The sequence below is a fragment of the Copidosoma floridanum genome, unplaced genomic scaffold (assembly GCF_036245765.1).
Source record: "Copidosoma floridanum isolate Cflo_tuat_1 unplaced genomic scaffold, Cflo_Japanese_pri ptg000021l, whole genome shotgun sequence".
In the NCBI taxonomy this organism is placed as follows: domain Eukaryota; kingdom Metazoa; phylum Arthropoda; class Insecta; order Hymenoptera; family Encyrtidae; genus Copidosoma; species Copidosoma floridanum.
The window spans coordinates 28,075,612-28,092,890 of NW_028321898.1; the positions used below are offsets into that span (position 1 = coordinate 28,075,612).

Here is a 17,279-nt window from a genome sequence, read left to right on the forward strand (position 1 = left end):
CCTGCAGTGGCATCGCGAAAATTGCACCCATCAACGAGGGGGTAAGAAAAAAAAAGAAAAAAGTAGGGAACTGACAATGCACTTGTTGTAGCACCGACATTCCTCGCGAAAGGATGGGGGTCATTTTCATTTTCTCCTGTCCATTTTTTTGGTCAGCCGAGCGTCTTCCTTTCCGTGCGCTTGAGAGTTACGTTAACGAAAGAGGAGAGCTCGTGGCCCAGATTCCAGAGGACCACGAGATCCCCCTGTCACCCGTGCGTGTGTGCGTATACCGGTGCGTGTGGGCACCGGGAGAGGTCTCACTTTCCGCCGAGAGCTACTTACGATGTCGAGTAATTAGGTAACCCTTGGCTGAAAAAATTTGGCATAGATGACCTGGCAATTTCCTTTTGCTTGTTGTCATGTTGATTAAACTTTCGTACGTACACCGCTCTCTGCTGCTACTGTTGATGGTTAGCTTGGATTGTACCAACATGTGTGCTGGATTGCGTGAAAGTTTTGTTTGTCATATTTTTTTTTTTTTTTTTTTTTCGGATTATTTTGAGTGTGAATTGTTTTTTTTTTTTTTTTTTTTTTGAGAAACTAGCGGTGAGAGTTTTGACGATTCACCTTGAACTCCTTTGAAAATATCGACTTGGCTTCACAGGACTATTAAAAGCGAGCGTATTCGCTGGATCGAAAATCATACGAATGTTTTCAAAATACGATTGAGGATGAAAAAAAAAGTTTTGAAAAGTAATTATGATGGTGAAATCATTCAAGCAGAATATTTTTTGTTTTAAAATTACGGACATTATCTATAATTACATCCTTCGAGAAGTAAGAATATTAAAATTTAAATTTAAAAAATATCATACGAATAATAGGTTTTTTTTCATACTTTCGTTCGTCAAGTAATTTAAGACAGTGATATTTTTTGCATGTCAAGGAAAACATTTAAACGCATTTCAGATGTTTTTGGAGGTAAAACGTTCAAGTTCCTGTTCCTGGTGAGGATATAAATTTCGTTTCGTCAAAGTTAAGCAGTACTTATAAACATCATCAAAAAATAATTATCCCAACACAACTTAATTCTTGGCGATGCAAGTTAAAATCTGAAAAGAGCATCTATGCGGCGATTCTACACAGCAAGACGAGAGTCCGTGATTCGACACTGACCTACAAATTAAGCGCAGCGCACAAGCGAAACCCGCGCGCGTACGCTCGCATTATAACCGTATACCCAGTGCACTTCGAACGGTTTAAAAAAAGGAAAAAAAAGGGGGGATCCTCGATGAGACAGGGACAGGAGGATAGCCAAACACGCTCCATCTAAGCTTACGCTACGCTAAGCAGATGACTCAATTTTCTCGGCACACCTAATTACTAACAAGAGCCAACAGATGGTGATGATTCTGCGAGTGGGCCCTTTACATGTACTTAATTTTTTTTGTTTCTTTTTTGTCGTACCTTCATCAGCGTGGTTTCTCACATTTGTACCTGTAAATTCTATTTTATTTCTGAAAAACCTGACGCTTTCCCAATTTTATGGGCAAAACCCCTCAATTTACGATTGACACGTGGCCAATCCCTCGAAAGGCGTATTAGATTCGTTCCCACAAAAGCATATGGAAAATATTATTAACACACACGTACACGTAGATCCTTTTCCGTACTCTAAGTAAAAGAGAGCACAGGAATATGTGCAACTGTAGCTCGTTTAATAACTATCATCACCATTACGGTAATTACCATTCGAAAGCTCGTGGTTAGGTTCTCTTGGCGCGAGATGATTATAGAAATTACCCAAGTTTCGCACGTAGACGACATTTGAGACAAACGAGTGCGAGAGCGAGGTATAAGCTCTTTCTGGGTCATCGGACGCCAAGTGGCGGGCATCGGGGGGATTTTTCTCCCTCGCGTGTATCCGCGACAACGAGAGTCTTCTCGAAGGATATCGCAACTTATTCTAGAAATTAGATCCGGACAAAGTGGAAGGTATATGTTTCCCATTTCCCAAAAAAAACTTTGAATATAAAGAGGGAAAGTTTACAACCCTTCACTTGCAATAAATAAAAAAAAGAAAAAAAAAAAGGCACAGTAGAATTGCAGAGGATAAAGGACGAAAAGTTAACTGTAAAAGCCGAGGATCCACTGGGGAGAAGGAGGGTAGAGCTGCACTTTTCCTTTCCGAAATCGCTGGTGGAGAAAGAGAGAAAGAGAGGAGAGATCCACCGCCGCGAAGAGCCAAAAAAGCAGGCAGAGGAGGTGGACGCGAGGAGCAAACCTGATTCCGTTCCCACGATCAATAATTACACGCTTGCAACTCAATACTCGCTCACGGGAGAGTAGCCCATAAATCCCCGCTGGGACAGCAGCGGTGGAGCAAACCGATAAGGCCCCCCTTTTTTTTTATTTCTTTACTTGCGTCTTTGCGTATATTAATTTCACGGCAAGCAAGAAAAGTTCAGAGCACCCGCACATGCAGGTCGCCCGATCGGAAACAAATGTATACCGAAGCGAGAGAGAGAGAGAGAGAGAAGGGGGGCGTGTTTAACGGTTTTGTTCGCTGGAATGTGTACTCGGTGAACAGCTGTATGGGTGGATACTTGGTATGGTCGTATATGTATGTTACGACACATCGAGAGTTGGGAGCACGCCAGTCGGAGAATGAGGAGAGGACGCGTCCTCGAGAGGAGAGCCGCTTGTGGTGCTGATGGCGTGGCCGCACCTTGCGCGTCTGACCCCAAACTTGTTGTCTTCGTCGGAGACGCTACTTGATCTAACTCGGTGCGATGACGCGACTTTGGTATGAATATACATGTAGGATGAGCCACGGAGAGAGGGGGAGAGGGTTACAATTTTTTAGTGTGAGTGTAAGGATGAGGAAGAATTGTCATTTTGTTAATAAACATCAATTTCACGCAGGTACATTCCTGGGATACATTAAAAAGATGAAAAGATGCTTGATTAGTTGTCAAGTGAAAGAGTCGACGTGTTGGTTGGTAGATGAAATGTATAGGAAATCAGGAAGTTAAAAATAGATAAAATATGGAAATAAAACGTGTTTCACTCACGTTTTTTTAATCAAAATGTTATCATGTGGTGTAACTATAGTCTGTAATATCTTTGTAATAATCTTACGAATGATCAGATGTTTTTTCAAAGCAGTAATCACATTAAAATCGATTCGTAAAAAGTCTACATATTTAATTCTTCAAACAATTATCTAAAATTCTTCTATAACATAATATGCGTGTAGGATGACGTCAAACCATACGGTAATTTTCTTTTTTCTGGTTTTTTCACCACTGTGGTATCTTTCAACTAGCTTTGCGTCCTTTACGCGCAGACGTAGAGAAACTTTTTACAATAAATCGGATGTGCACCAACTTTCTCCCGATCAGCTACTTTTAATCTCCTATTCAAAGCCTTACCACGAGATCACACACACGTGAATCCTCTTTATATGTTTCTCTATTTCTTTACTACTTTTTGCAGCAGGTACCACATGAAAAGTGCTTGTTTTTGCTATACTATCTATTCTTCTGTCACTCATGTGCATTTAATATGCTGTACTTAAGAAGTGCTGTGCTTAATTTTATATCAAAATATTATGCAGGACAAAAATTTATCGCTACTCTTTCCAACATTCCAATAAAAGTATTATTTTTTTGTAGAAAAAATATTTACATGTGTGTAAGAGATGAGTTGTTGTTTCAAACAAGTGTTTGGGCTTCTAAAGTTATGATACCAGTTTACAAGTACAGTCTTCGTGTTTACTAAAAATAAAGATGATACAGTTACAATTTATACTGAATATAATAAGTAATCGATGTTACTTGTACAGTTTTATAATTTTACGAAATATATTTAAATACTTATTATGTACACTTTAAATAAATATACAACAAAAATATAGCGTACCTCACTTTGGACCATCAATCAACGTTTATTAGCCTACTAAAATTTTTAACAACAATCCAAATATACTTACTCATAATGAGATCCAGGAATTATTGTTTTGCATTGGCACAAGTAAGGTTTACAACACAAATCCTTGTTGTGTCTATCGAATATACACTTCTTTTGGTCATATCAAGTACTTAATTGTCAGGTCTCAAACAAAACTTTGACCTATACAATGAGTAAGTAGGTTAGAATTTATATATTGATATTCTATCGGTTAGTAGTTTCTCGTGATACTCACACTCGCTCCGCTACATCATTAGTTTGTAAGTCTAAAAATAATAGTTATTATTTTAACAAGTAACTTTCAAATATTCCAAATCATCAGGATGATAAATTGACTTTACCTTTGTTATTCGATACATGACAGTTAATAACAACGAAAATATCTGCCAAAACAGATAGCTTGAGGCAAACGTGTGCTGTAATGAAATGATCAATGTAAACATTGTTATAAATAAAGAAATCATAATCTTTTATTTTTCAGTATATTTAAACGAATAAAAATATTTGAGAAGTTATTTTTACACAAAAGATTCTTACAGTTCATCTCGTAAAGTTGAAATTTTTTTATTTGCAACTGTGCTCCACCCCTGTGTATGTAATCCAATGAAATCCATTTTACTTTTGTTATAATTTTAATCATACATAATGTACCAAAATTGTGATTCTTTCAAGGTGGTATTCAAAAAATGAAAAATTGCTGATAAAAATTTGTCAGTGCTTATTCAAAAAGATAATAAATGGCCTCTCCGAAATACAGCAGCAGGTAACGGATTTTGTAAATAAAAGCCGTGCCAGATATAATTATATTATATCACGAAGAACGTAAATCATGTGGCTTATCTTATCGTCAACGTTATCAAAGTGTCTCGTATGAATAATAACCATTAACGATAATTGCCGTTTAGTTAATTTAGATAAAAATATAAAAATAATTCTAATTTTAGAAGAGAATTGTGTAGTATACAGATGAGGTAGTAAACATTTGGTTCAGAGTCACAAGCTATCGATCAAATTTTTCTGATACAATCGTTACCCCCGTTTCTTAACACCGTTCCCATGAACATCCTCGAAAAAAAAAAAAAAAAAAAAAGAAGAAGAAAAAGAAAAAAATTACCGAATATTCGCGTAAAGAAAATCAGCCGACCAGAGTATCAGGCGGACTCTTTCACCTCGAAAAAAAAAATTAGCATGTGAAATTCGCCGCATGCCAAAGGCAAGACACATAAGCGCGGAACACTTTCCTCGCTTCGCGTCCGGCGAGAGTGAACTCGAGGTGTGCATGTGTGTGGCTGTAGCTGTGGGGAGGTAACCGTGGAACATGTACGCAACAGGATCGAGGTCAAGTCAAGGCCCCCCTCGTGCTGACTCTATATACATACAGAATCACTTTGAAGTCCCCATGTACCAAAGTGCCAAAGGACTTATTTTTCGAGATGCACATGCGTATGCGCTTTATTGCCTCTTGCTAAAGATGACGCGAACGATACATTACTTGCTAAAATAACTTATAACGGGCTACGGAGACAAATTTTATCTTTCCAAGCCAATTTCGTCAGTGTTCAATCATCCTTTATTATACATTCTACCAGACAAAATGTAAAACGATTGTTAGTAATTTTAGACATTAAGTACATGCTCAAATAATCAAGCATATTGTTTTGGGTCTTTATCAGTTACCTGGTGTTAAAGTTTTATCATAAGTAAAAAACTTTATCATAAATGTTTTTCAAACCATTAATAACTAGTATTTCACATTGTGACACTATTTTGGTATTAAATCTTAATAGCATTTAAAATTAAATATAAACAACTTATTAATCAACACAAGTTCAATAGTATCATTATTTCTAATAACTTCATACTAAACTGATAATTAACAGATTCGGAGAAAAAATTTAAACATCAGAGGTAACATTTTTTTTTTTTTTTTTTTATAGTTGAATAAAAACAGAGCTGTTTGTGATGGTTAGAGATAAGATAAAGAATATTCTTCAATGACCAACTACTATAGCTAATTTCTCAGAGTACAGGTGTCGTTACTTTTACATATACGTAGTTCAGTTTGATATACAGCAATGTGTACTTACAAAAAAATAACTAAGAATCTCTTCAAATTACTTAAATGAAATGAAAAATAATCATCATTTTTACAAAGTGAAAAACAAAGTATACCTTATGCGTGATTGAAAAGAAAATTTATTTATACCCAAAAAGAAATAAAAAGTGAAATTTTTTCATTATACAAGAACGTCGTACATTAAAATGACTTCATGCTAATCCTTTTCTCCGTTGATAGACGAAATTTATAAGCAGACGATTTCACTTTGTGAATTTGAATGTCAACTTTCAGTTTTATCAATGACGTCTTTGGCCCACCTGTACTTGTCTCGCATAGTAATTAGTACTCGTCAATGAGGCCATCTCTTACATAATTTTTACGCTTATGATTGGAATATCAAATGAAAACGATAACTTGGATCTTGGAAATGATAAATGTTCTGCAATGTTGAATGATTAAGGTATTGGAAAAAATTGCTTTTATTAGTTTTAACGTAACACAAATAATAAGTAACATATTTTATAGCAAATCATATAGCCCCAAAACTCCACGAAATTCTTTACCAAAGTATATGAAAAATAATCGTTAGTACCCATACAATAGAGCTGACAAAATTCCAACTTTTTAAATAGAACGACCGTTCAAATCAGCTAAAACTGTATACGGGATAGGTGAGCGGTCGCCTAATACATGCATCGAACATAACAGTAGACGTCATAAAAAATACAGTTACGTATATCTTGAACAAAGATGCTTCATAGGGAAATAATATCTCTAGTTTTGTAGTAACACCAGTACCAGTGTACGACGACCAATGTCTCGTTAGAGATCTCAAGTTACTCGTAATTTCCTAAATTATCATCACGAATTAACAGTATGTGTGTGTAGTTTTCTCTCGGGTGATATTAATACGATGGAAATGAGAAAAAATTTCACCAAGGAAATATCGTGTTCCGGATGAGAAAGGGATACGCGTATGAAGCAGCACACTTATCATTAAAGCAGAACAAAAGCCCGATGAGCGAATGAGATCGTTAAGTGCGTGGTGCACCAATTACCACGTGATATGCAGAAAGAGGTAAAGACCGTAAATTAACCCAATTTATCACAAGCGTCTTGCTCTGATTCGATTCGTCGAGTTAATACTAATTAGCATTATTAATCCCACTCTATAATGAAATGGATCATCTGTTTGAATCCTGGCATTTTAATAAGAATGAACACTTGAATGCATCAGTGAATAAACCTGTTATGCAGTTTATGTGTCAAAAATCAATGTCTGCGCTCTTATGTACATCAAAAATGACAGATTTTAAATTAATCTCAGATCATAATGGCTCGTCTTACCTTACTTGTCTGTCTCTACTTTTCTTGGCTATTACGTTTAATAATCGATAAAATTAAAACTAATCAGCTAAAAATAAAAAGTACAATGAAAGACAATAACAATACTCTATTGTTAATATATAGTGAAAAACCTCTAATCTACTTTATGTGTCGAAAATCTGTGTGTACAAATGTCTTACAAGAATCGTATGATGAATACATAAATGATTAATATATCAGGAATCTCTTGCACCAAATAAGTTTATTATTTAAATAGATCATGACACATTCTAAACTAATACCAGATCCAAATTGTTCGTCTGACCTTACTTGTCCTTCTCTACTTGGTTGTATCTACTTTACCTAGCTATTGTGTTATAATTATAGACAAAAATTAAAACTAATTAATTTAAAATAGGAAATATAACATGAGTATGTGACAGTTCGATTTTGTTGATGAATTGAAAAATAAATACTTATAAATAATCGATAATAGCAGAGGTCGCTTGAATACAGTAGTGAAAAATCTCTCCTCCAGTTCATGTGTAAAAAATCAGTGGGTTCGCGTGTGTATGTGACCATTACATATTTTAAATTTATTTCAGATCCCAATTGCTCGTCTTACCTTACTTGACTGTCTCTACTTGACTATTTCTACTTGACCATTGTATTTGATTGTAGATAAAAAGATAGCTAATCAGTTCTAATAAAAAATACTCATTTGTTAATAAACAAGAAAATAAATAATAATAAATTTTTGATAATGACAGAGGTCACTTGAATGCAGTAGTTAAAAACCTCTAAAATTGTTTTTATTGAAAAAATTAGTATGTGCAGCTGTTTCATAAAAACTATGTGGTAAATACATAAATGACAAATCTTAAAAATATATTTCACTAATTTTTTTTTTTAACTAAAAAATGATAGATTTTTAATTATTATCAGATCCCATTGGCTTGTCTTACCCTACTTGTCTATCTCTACTTGACTATTTCTACTGAGATATTCAGTTTAATTATAGATAAAAATTGGAGCTAATCGGTAAAAATAAGAAAAAACAATAGCACACCATAACAATTCTGATTTGTCAATAAACAAGAAAATAAATAGTAAAAATGATTTATAATATCAGAGGTTACTTGAATGCCGCAGTGAAAATCTCTATTCCAATTTATGTGTAAGAACTCGGTGTGCGACCCCATGGCAAATTTTAAATTAATATCGGAACGCAATGGCTCGTCTTACCTAACTTGTCTGACTCTACTTGAGTATTTCTACTGGGGTATTTTGTTTAATTCTGTATAAAAATCGGAGCCAATCAGTGAAAATAAAAAAAATACATTATAATACTATAATAACACTCATTTGCCAATGAACAATAAAATAAAAATGATAAAAATGATTGATAATAGCAGAGGTTTCTTAAATTCCGTAGTGAAAATCTCTATTCCAGTTTATGTGTAAAAACTGTGTGTGACCATGGTAAGTTTTAAATTGATATCGGAACTCAATAGCTCGTCTTACTTCACTTGTCTGTCTCTACTTGACTATTTCTACTGGGATATTTTGTTTGATTATAGATAAAAACCGGAGCTAATCTGTAAAAATAAAAAAAATACAATAAAATTCGTTAATAATACTAGTTTGTTAATAAACCAGTAAATAAATAATAATACATGATTGATAATAGCAGAGTGTGTGTGATTATTGCAATTTTTAAATTAATATCGGGTCTCAGTAGCTCGTCTTACCTAACTTGTCTGTCTCTACTTGACTATTTATACTGGGATTTTCTGTTTAATTATAGATTAAAAAATAGAGCTAATCAGTGAAAATAAAAAAATACAATAAAATACTATAACAATACTCGTTTGTCAATAAACAAGGAAATAAGTATTAATAAATGATTCCTAATAGCAGAGGTCACTTGAATGCAGCAACAAAAAATCTTTATTCCAGATTATGTGTAAAATCTCAGTGTGTGTAACCATGGCGAATTTTAAATTAATATCAGGTCCTAAAGACTCGTCTTACCTAACTTGTCTGTCTCTACTTGACTATTGTGTTTAATTATAGATAAAAATTAAATCCAACCAGTTGAAAATATAAAAAAGACTAACAATAGATTTTTGTTAACAAATGAGACATGTATAATATCACATGATCATTGATAACCAAAAGTCTCCAATGGTTTATATTATAATAAAGTAATAGTTTGATTATTCCCGATTGTATGGACGTAATGAAAAATTATTTAGCCCAATTCGGTTGTTATTTATGTTATTGTATTGTATTAATAGACTGATCCGTATTTTACGATAAGACAGAAGAAATTATTTAACTTAGGAAGATTAAAAACTGAAAAAAATAATCGAGAGATTACTCACGTGAGTAAAAAAGGAAGGCAGACGTAGAGGGAAAATAATTTGGCGACGCACAGTCTCCGCGGCGTGAGAAAAAGCGTCTCGACCGGCAATTAACTTCCACTCCGAATCCGAGATGCGGTCGGTGAGATATACTCACTTTCACCTCGATACGAATTACAGCTGATCGCTTTCGAATTTAATGTTGGTCGATGTGCGTTGACGCACGAGCATTACGTCTTTTGGGGGTTAGTGCAATTATTCATGTCAATGAGTGAAAGCAAAAGCTTTTCAATTGAGTATTACAATGACCCGTGTGCACAGTAAAAAATTTAGGTGCTATGTACAACCTTCACCAGTGCGTACTTTGATTCTAACTAATTTTCACTGTATCTCTGTTTTTATAACTCTAAGATGAATATGCACTTGAGACAGCATACGAAAAATAAAAAAGAAAATCTTGAAAACCAAAAAACGTGTATCTAATGAATAATAATAAATTGCCCCTCGTATCTTTCCTTGCAGCTGCAAAAGAACAGTGTCTAGACGGATGTAGATCTAAATAGGACAGCTGCAGCTACCGCGGTGTTCACCGATCTTCCTGCATAATGTACAGTCGAAGGCCTCCGGCTGCACTTCCACTTTCTCGTCTGCCTTTTTACCCACCGCGAGGACGGAATGGTGTATATTAAGTCTCGATGCACGTGATGGATTCATAATCATGTACGTCTCGAGAATCGTAATGGATCGAATGATTGTTTGTTTTTCTTTTATTCCTTTTTATTACGAGGCTCGGCTGGTGGTAATAATGGCTCAAATAACGAGGTAATGACTGTTTCTCCGTTTGTTGTTTATTATTTTCTCTGGGCTCTACTTGAGTAAAAGTACTTTTGCTTTTTGATCAATGGGCGGATCTGATCAATTGTATGGATTATACGTGCCGAGGTGTACATGTACAGCTGGAGTTAGTTATTACTTGGGTACATTTTTTCTTTCTATTGATACAGCGACGTTACTGTAAACAACATCATTTGTATCTTCTTTATTCATCAGAAATGGCTTACAAATTTAATACCTTGAGGATACATAATCTGGACTTGACACTTCTTGTACGTGTATGACTAATTACAATTTGAACAAAAAAAAAATAATAATAATAATCGGTTTATCCATCACCAGTGAAGGCAGTAAAGTAGGTCAGGTAATTTTGATTCAGCACAAAGGAGAATCAATTACAAAACTAACATTAGCACTAGGCTTGAAAAAAAAACCTTGTCATAACATCGATTTGTCTCACTTCTATGATTGAACTATACAACGATATTTATAGCACTTTCTCCAAAAGAATCGGGATTTAATCCATGAGGGCTCAGAACTGAATGAGGTAAGAAAAAGCAACAAACAAGGCTCACTTCGAGCCGAGCCCGGGAAAAAGGATTGGGAAAAAAAGTTTTGGCGTCGCACAGTCTCTGAGGCGCGTGAGAAAAACGGACTGCCAAATTGGACCGATCGAAACTCGACCTGTTACTTTCACCTCGTTTCTTTTAAGATGGATTGGCTGATCAGGAGTCAAAAATCATTCTCGCCATCCTGCCATGCATTTACACCTTGATCGTACGGTTTGGGATTATGAATACTTACTTTTTATGTATAATATATGCACCTACTCTGTTCAAAAATACACACTACTTGTAGATTGCAATAGTTGGTATTGAAATTTTGTCGACACAAATGACTAAAAAAAGTTGTAAGATTCTCATTGAAGCCCAAAAAAGGTAATCGATGACAATTATAATCGAAGCATCGATGTTCAATAAAAAATGTAGAAAAATCGCATTCTTCCACACCACAAGGTATGGGATAACTGTTGTGCGAAAAATTACCATACTCCTCGGATTGGCTTACAGTTAGCCCGCGCATCATGAATTTCCATCGTGATATAATATACGATCCCTCTCTAGCACGCCTAGCCATCGGCATAAACGACATTTGCCGTCAAAGTGTGAAAAAGCGGGTACAGGAACGAGTTTGAAGCACCACTCTCGTGCCGATGATGCTTACATTCCAGGGGATCTCGAACGATTCGCGGAACACAATGAGCCATTCGTTTAAAAAAAACTTTACCACGTGTGCATATTGATGAATTGTAAAAAAAAAAAAAAAAAAAAAACGGGCAATAATATAAGAATCCTCGATTCGCGTGACACTTTGGGCACGGCCGATCGTTAAATGAAAAATAGCTCCATCTACTTTAATACATACGAGCTCTTGCAACGCGTGTAAATATAAATCAAAGTACTAGCTTCGCGGTATATACCGCTACACATAACAGATCAAAAGGAGGGTGGAGGGGGGGTGGGGAGGAAAAGGAAAAATAAATCTAGTTACGTATTTGCAACGCGAAGGTGCACTAAAAGCCGCGATGGTCCCAATATAGCCTGTCCCAGGGTACGAGATCCCGTAAGACGCGCGCCTCGCCTGCACACACTGCCAATGAAATGGCACGAGTAAACAGAAAACATCGACATTTAGCCAACGACCTGGTCTTCCTTTCTTTTCTTCTCTTTCTCTCCACGTCTCTCTTTTTCTCTCTCGGTCGTTTGCACTGCCGATGAAAACGCGGTACTTGGTCTTCCATTTTCGGTTTTAAAGAGTCAAGTCGATGATTTTGCATAGAGAATTCCGCTTTCAGCAGCTACAAGCGAAACGGACTTAATTATCATGAGATGTTGGATGCGAGATGAACGTAAGTATACTCGAATCGTGAGATGCACGTGTTGGAAAAAAAAATATTAGAGTTGAAAAGTATATATTATATTCCCTAGCAGTAACGGTTTCGAGTGGTGTACAGATTTATTGCAGGTGAAAAATAAATAAAAAAAAAAAAAAAAAAAAACCCCATACACGCTTCCTAATTGCGACCGTACGAGAGCTCAAAGCGTCCGATCACCGGAACGCATGGCAGCTTGAAATGCACGCGCGTGCGTAATTAATTATCACTGGTAATAAATGCCTCGCGAAAATTATCGAGTGATTAAAATGATTTTTTTTTTATTCATGACACGTTGTACTTATGGAAATGTGGGGTACGAAAAGGAAAAAAATTTTTTGTATCGCAGTCGAGAATGTTCTCGGAAACAGGAGCACTGGATCCTCGATGCTGGGATGCTCGGTGCGAGCGCAAAAACTTAGAAAATCGCGCAAAATTCCAGTCACGTCTGATCGGCTCTGCCGTTTTTTCAATATACTTACCCCGGAAAAACGAGAATCGTCATCGAAGCATCGACAACGACGATGGTAATGGGGGAAAAAAAGAGATTGGCCATATTCGCTGGTAAATGCCTGCAGCACAACAGCAGTACGGGTAGACGGACCACCCGGACTCTGCCCTGATCCCGAGAAAAGGGGGAGGGCCCCGCTCGGGCATGTCCATATAGGCGGTGCAGTCGTGGGTGGATGGCCACTGCCATCAGCTGCCTTGAATTTCAGAGGGAGATCGGTGGAGCCGGTGGTAGCTGCTGCAGCAATAGTACCTAGTAGCGGTCGTCGTCGGAGACCAGTCGACTACTCCCAGCCAGCCGCGTGGCCAACCTGTTCCTCCTCCTCGTCCTGGTTTACTTAACCCACACGCACATTCCACGTTCGCGTATAAATATGTTTTCTACGTACACGCACGCGCGTTTCAGTGTGTCCGTGGGCTTGTCCCGAGCGCGCGGTCGTTCGTTCTTGGCTGTCAGTTGCCGGTGCGCTTTGGTATAGGTATACGTAATGTAAGCAAGACGCGCGAGTGTGTTTTCGCAAGTAGGTGACGCGCCGATCTCCCCCCCCCCTTCGCTCCCTTGCACATGTATACTCGCCCGGTGACTTCTCTCGCTTGGCCTGCATCGTGAAAAAGAGAGATCGATTTTTCACGGGAGCCTGTGTACCGCGGACGCGAGAGGAGAGCGCTGCTCCCAGGAGATCTTTCTTTTTTTTCAGGGTGGCAGCTTGTTCATGAATTTTTTTTTTTTTTTTTTTTTGTCACGTGATCGCGTTGAATTGCTTAGGATCATCGGAGCTGATGAAAAATTTTCCATGCAAGTGCGAAAAAAAAGCATAAGAAATAAAAATAGGAGACACGAGTTGCGTATTTGTGAGCGTGGATTGTTCGGAGTATCTATTTTCTCCTGTTATTTTCCGTGAGCGCTGCGTTTAATTACAGCGAGGGATAAAAGTAGAGCAGTGACTTGAATCCAACGTAACCGAGTGTTTTAGCTGTAATTTGCGCTGCGCTGAAATAACACGTTTCGAGCGTCTAATTGGAATTACCGTGTTTAATGAAATACATTGCAGTAGTTGGTAATTGTGGCGTTTTAAAAACAAACCAAATTGATGCTTCGCTAACTGTTTCATCAGTACTACCGGGTAGAACATAATTTTTCCACAACAATAAATTAGAAAGGTCGAATGATGCAAAACACTCCCGTCACAGATTAAACGCACTTGCAAGCCCGTTAAATCTGTCACAGGATGTCTCGAGTCCTTCAGCCCTTTTTCTAATTAAAACTATACAATTTGGCAGAAAAGAGTTGGTGACAGACCCATCCCGAGTTATTCATATGATTTTCATGCGTTTTTCAAAAGCTTCAATATTTAAATACCTCTTGGATTTTGACTAAATTTAGTTAATTAATTTGGTTAAGGAAAAAAAACAGTTCAACACTGGACAAACATTCCTAATCGTACGATTACCCACGCGAGTCAAAGAATGAATGCCCTCCCCCCCTGAAAAATGAAATCAAACATGACAATTAAAAAACCTCTCTTCGCTTCTTGTAGAATCAGCCCCTCCGATCGACCACCTCAATAAGCCTCCCACGAGTGTTCACACTCGAGCGAGTTTCAAGAGCGGACGGAAGTGTTACGCAGAAGAGAGGAGAAAGAGAAACGAAAAGAAAAAAAAAAAAAAAAAAAGAAAAAAAAAGAAACAACGCCCAAACATACTTACACCACTCACTGGGCTTATTTATACGTACGTATACATACTGTAATCCTCTGGTCAGCGGACGCAGGCTCTGATAAACACGCTTGGGCGTCGCGGCAGGTGGGCCCTCTCGGCGAGTCACCCTCCGACTTGTCCAACGCGAGACGCCCACACCGACCCACGTCCCTCTTTCCTCACTCTCTCCTTCCCTTTGTTTTCACCGTATATACTTACGATTTCGTGGTTTTCTCGCTTCTACCTCGTATGTGTATGTGTACAATCGACGTCGCCTTTTCTCTCTCTCTCTCTCTCTCTTTTTCTTTTGGGTTGGTGGATGCGAAATAACAACCAGAAGGCCTGAACACTCTTTTGGTTTCAAGGGTCTTTTTCCTCAGACAATTTATTATCATTCAATAGTATAAATATGTATGTATAAAAAAAATATACAGTGCACGGATTTTCACACGAGAACCGCGTGCTCGAGCTTTCTTTTGATTATTTTCATTAAGTAGTATTAATGTTATTTAATTTGTTTGGGTATAGAAAAAAAACGCAATCCATCGTAAAAAAAAAAAAAAAAGGAGTAAAAACGTAACACTTATGAAGTGGGTGTGGGGGAAAAATAAATAATTAAAGGGGACGAGGGATAAAGTGTTATGACGGTGTGGCGAGAGATGAAGGTGACTCGTGGTTTGAATAGAGCAACAACAACAACAACGACAACAACAACAGCGACCGTCACGTAAAAAAGGAAAAAAAAAAAAAAAAGAAAAAAAACAATAAAACAACAGACCGTCGACGATGACGAGTATAAGAGTAGTTGTGGGTCAGTCGAGTCAACTCGATGTACGCTCACGCGTGAGTTACATATATGCGTATATGGATGTATTTATAATGACGATGACGATGACGATAAAGATTCGAAAGCATAGATGCAAGGAGGAGAAGAAGAAGAAAGTACGCGATGACTTTTGCGAAAATCATGACGATTCCGCGATCGGGAGGCGGCGGGTCCCTTAAGACGCCGCGGGGGCGGGCGCCACGGGCTTGTACGCCGAGTAGGCGAGCTCCTGTCCAGATCTGGCCCAGCCACCGCCGCTGTGTCCCTCGTGGCCGTGGTCGTGGCTCGAGACGAGTTTCTTCAGGCCGATTATCGAGGCAAGCACCAGCGCGAGTTTGCTCACTATGAGGGCCTTGCCCGCGAGGAGGGCCAAAGCACCCAGGGCCAGCGGGACGAGGGTGCCACCGATCAGCAGGGGGATCGCCAGCAGGCCACCCATGTTCTTCTTCTTCCTACCACGGCCTGCGAACAGACGGGATATTAGCTGTGGGCTTTTTCTTGATAGTTGGATTTTTTGTTTTTTTTTTTTGTTTTGCGTACGGCTATTATAATCTAAAACTCCTTTCGATGGTAGTCGTATAATACGAATTAATTGTTAATCAATCGTAGAGTTAGAAAAATTTTTTGGAAATGTTACCAAGTTGCTGTTTGAAAAATTTTGCAATGTTAAATATCCAAACGTATGCGTCATGTACTCTCAAAAATTAATAGGAAGAATCCGTGACAAAATTGATACCCTCAAGGGTTTAGTTTCAATTTAATTTTTTTGTTTTTTTTTTTTTTTGTTTAAGTAGTATAACACCCAGAACAGGGATAGCTAAGTTTTTTCGAGTAAAAAACTGATGTTTTTTTTCTCATCAGAAAAAAAAAATCATAACTACTACGTGTTAATAAGTCAGTGAAAGCTCGATCCGATCCGATAAACATTTAATCTCATTAAAGTTTGAGAAACGGATATCCCTAAAGCTCGCATGTTCAACTTTTGCAAGAAAAATTTCACAAGTGTGAAAAACTAAAAGAAAGATCCACCATGTATCAACAAAACTCACCTTCCTCGGAGAGACTCCTCTGGATCTCCTCGACATTGGGGAGCTTGATCTTGAGCGTGTGGCTCTGCAGGAATCCAACAGCCTTGTCAACGATCATCGAGTTGAGGGCCTCTTCCTTGTCCTCGAGGCTCCTGGGCAGACTGGCCTCGATCTCCTGGGGCGACCTGATCGGCTCCTCTGCCTGAGCTCCCTGGGCCGCGCCGGCAGCGGGCTCGTCCTTGATCAAGGACACGCCCTCGGCTATGTTGAGCTGGGCACTGCGCGCTGCCCGTTCCATCGTCGTGAGGAGCTTGACCTTGAGGCAACTGCTGACTTCCGGGCCTGCGCAGTCCTTGTAGATCTGGTAGACGGAGCGCAGGTCGCCCAACACGCCCCCGGCCACCGAAGAGCCCGACCGGCCCTGCTCCGAGTCGAGAGAGTTCGACGCGTGGGACGAGGGCTTGGCAGAGCGCGCCTGGACGCCCGAGAACGCCAGCGCCGTGACCAACAGGCAGGCCAATTGAGACGAGTGACGGTGCATGGTTGCGTTTTGTTTTGGGTTGGTTTTGAGCTTGTGGGCTGTCAACAAAGCCTGTAACTGAGTTCAGAGCAAAGGATTTTATAATTATTATTTTAAGCTGATGGTCGGAGCATAGCTCGAAACACCGGGAGGGAAGCCTTTTGTTTTGTACGCATGCCAGGATTTTTAAATGAAACCATCCCCGAGGGAATAAGAGCCCAAGGA

At 38.3% G+C, this 17,279-nt stretch overlaps 1 protein-coding gene across 1 annotated transcript; it reads right to left on the reverse strand.

Annotated features, from left to right (window-relative positions):
• Positions 1–15,495: 15,495 nt before the first annotated feature.
• On the reverse strand, positions 15,496–17,075 carry LOC106642525 (uncharacterized). The gene is made up of 2 exons (XM_014357336.2): positions 16,556–17,075; positions 15,496–15,968 (listed from the first exon to the last, which is right to left on the reverse strand). Exons 1-2 carry the CDS (start codon positions 17,073–17,075, stop codon positions 15,682–15,684), a joined length of 807 nt encoding a protein of 268 aa, XP_014212822.2. The 3' UTR covers positions 15,496–15,681.
• Positions 17,076–17,279: the final 204 nt, after the last annotated feature.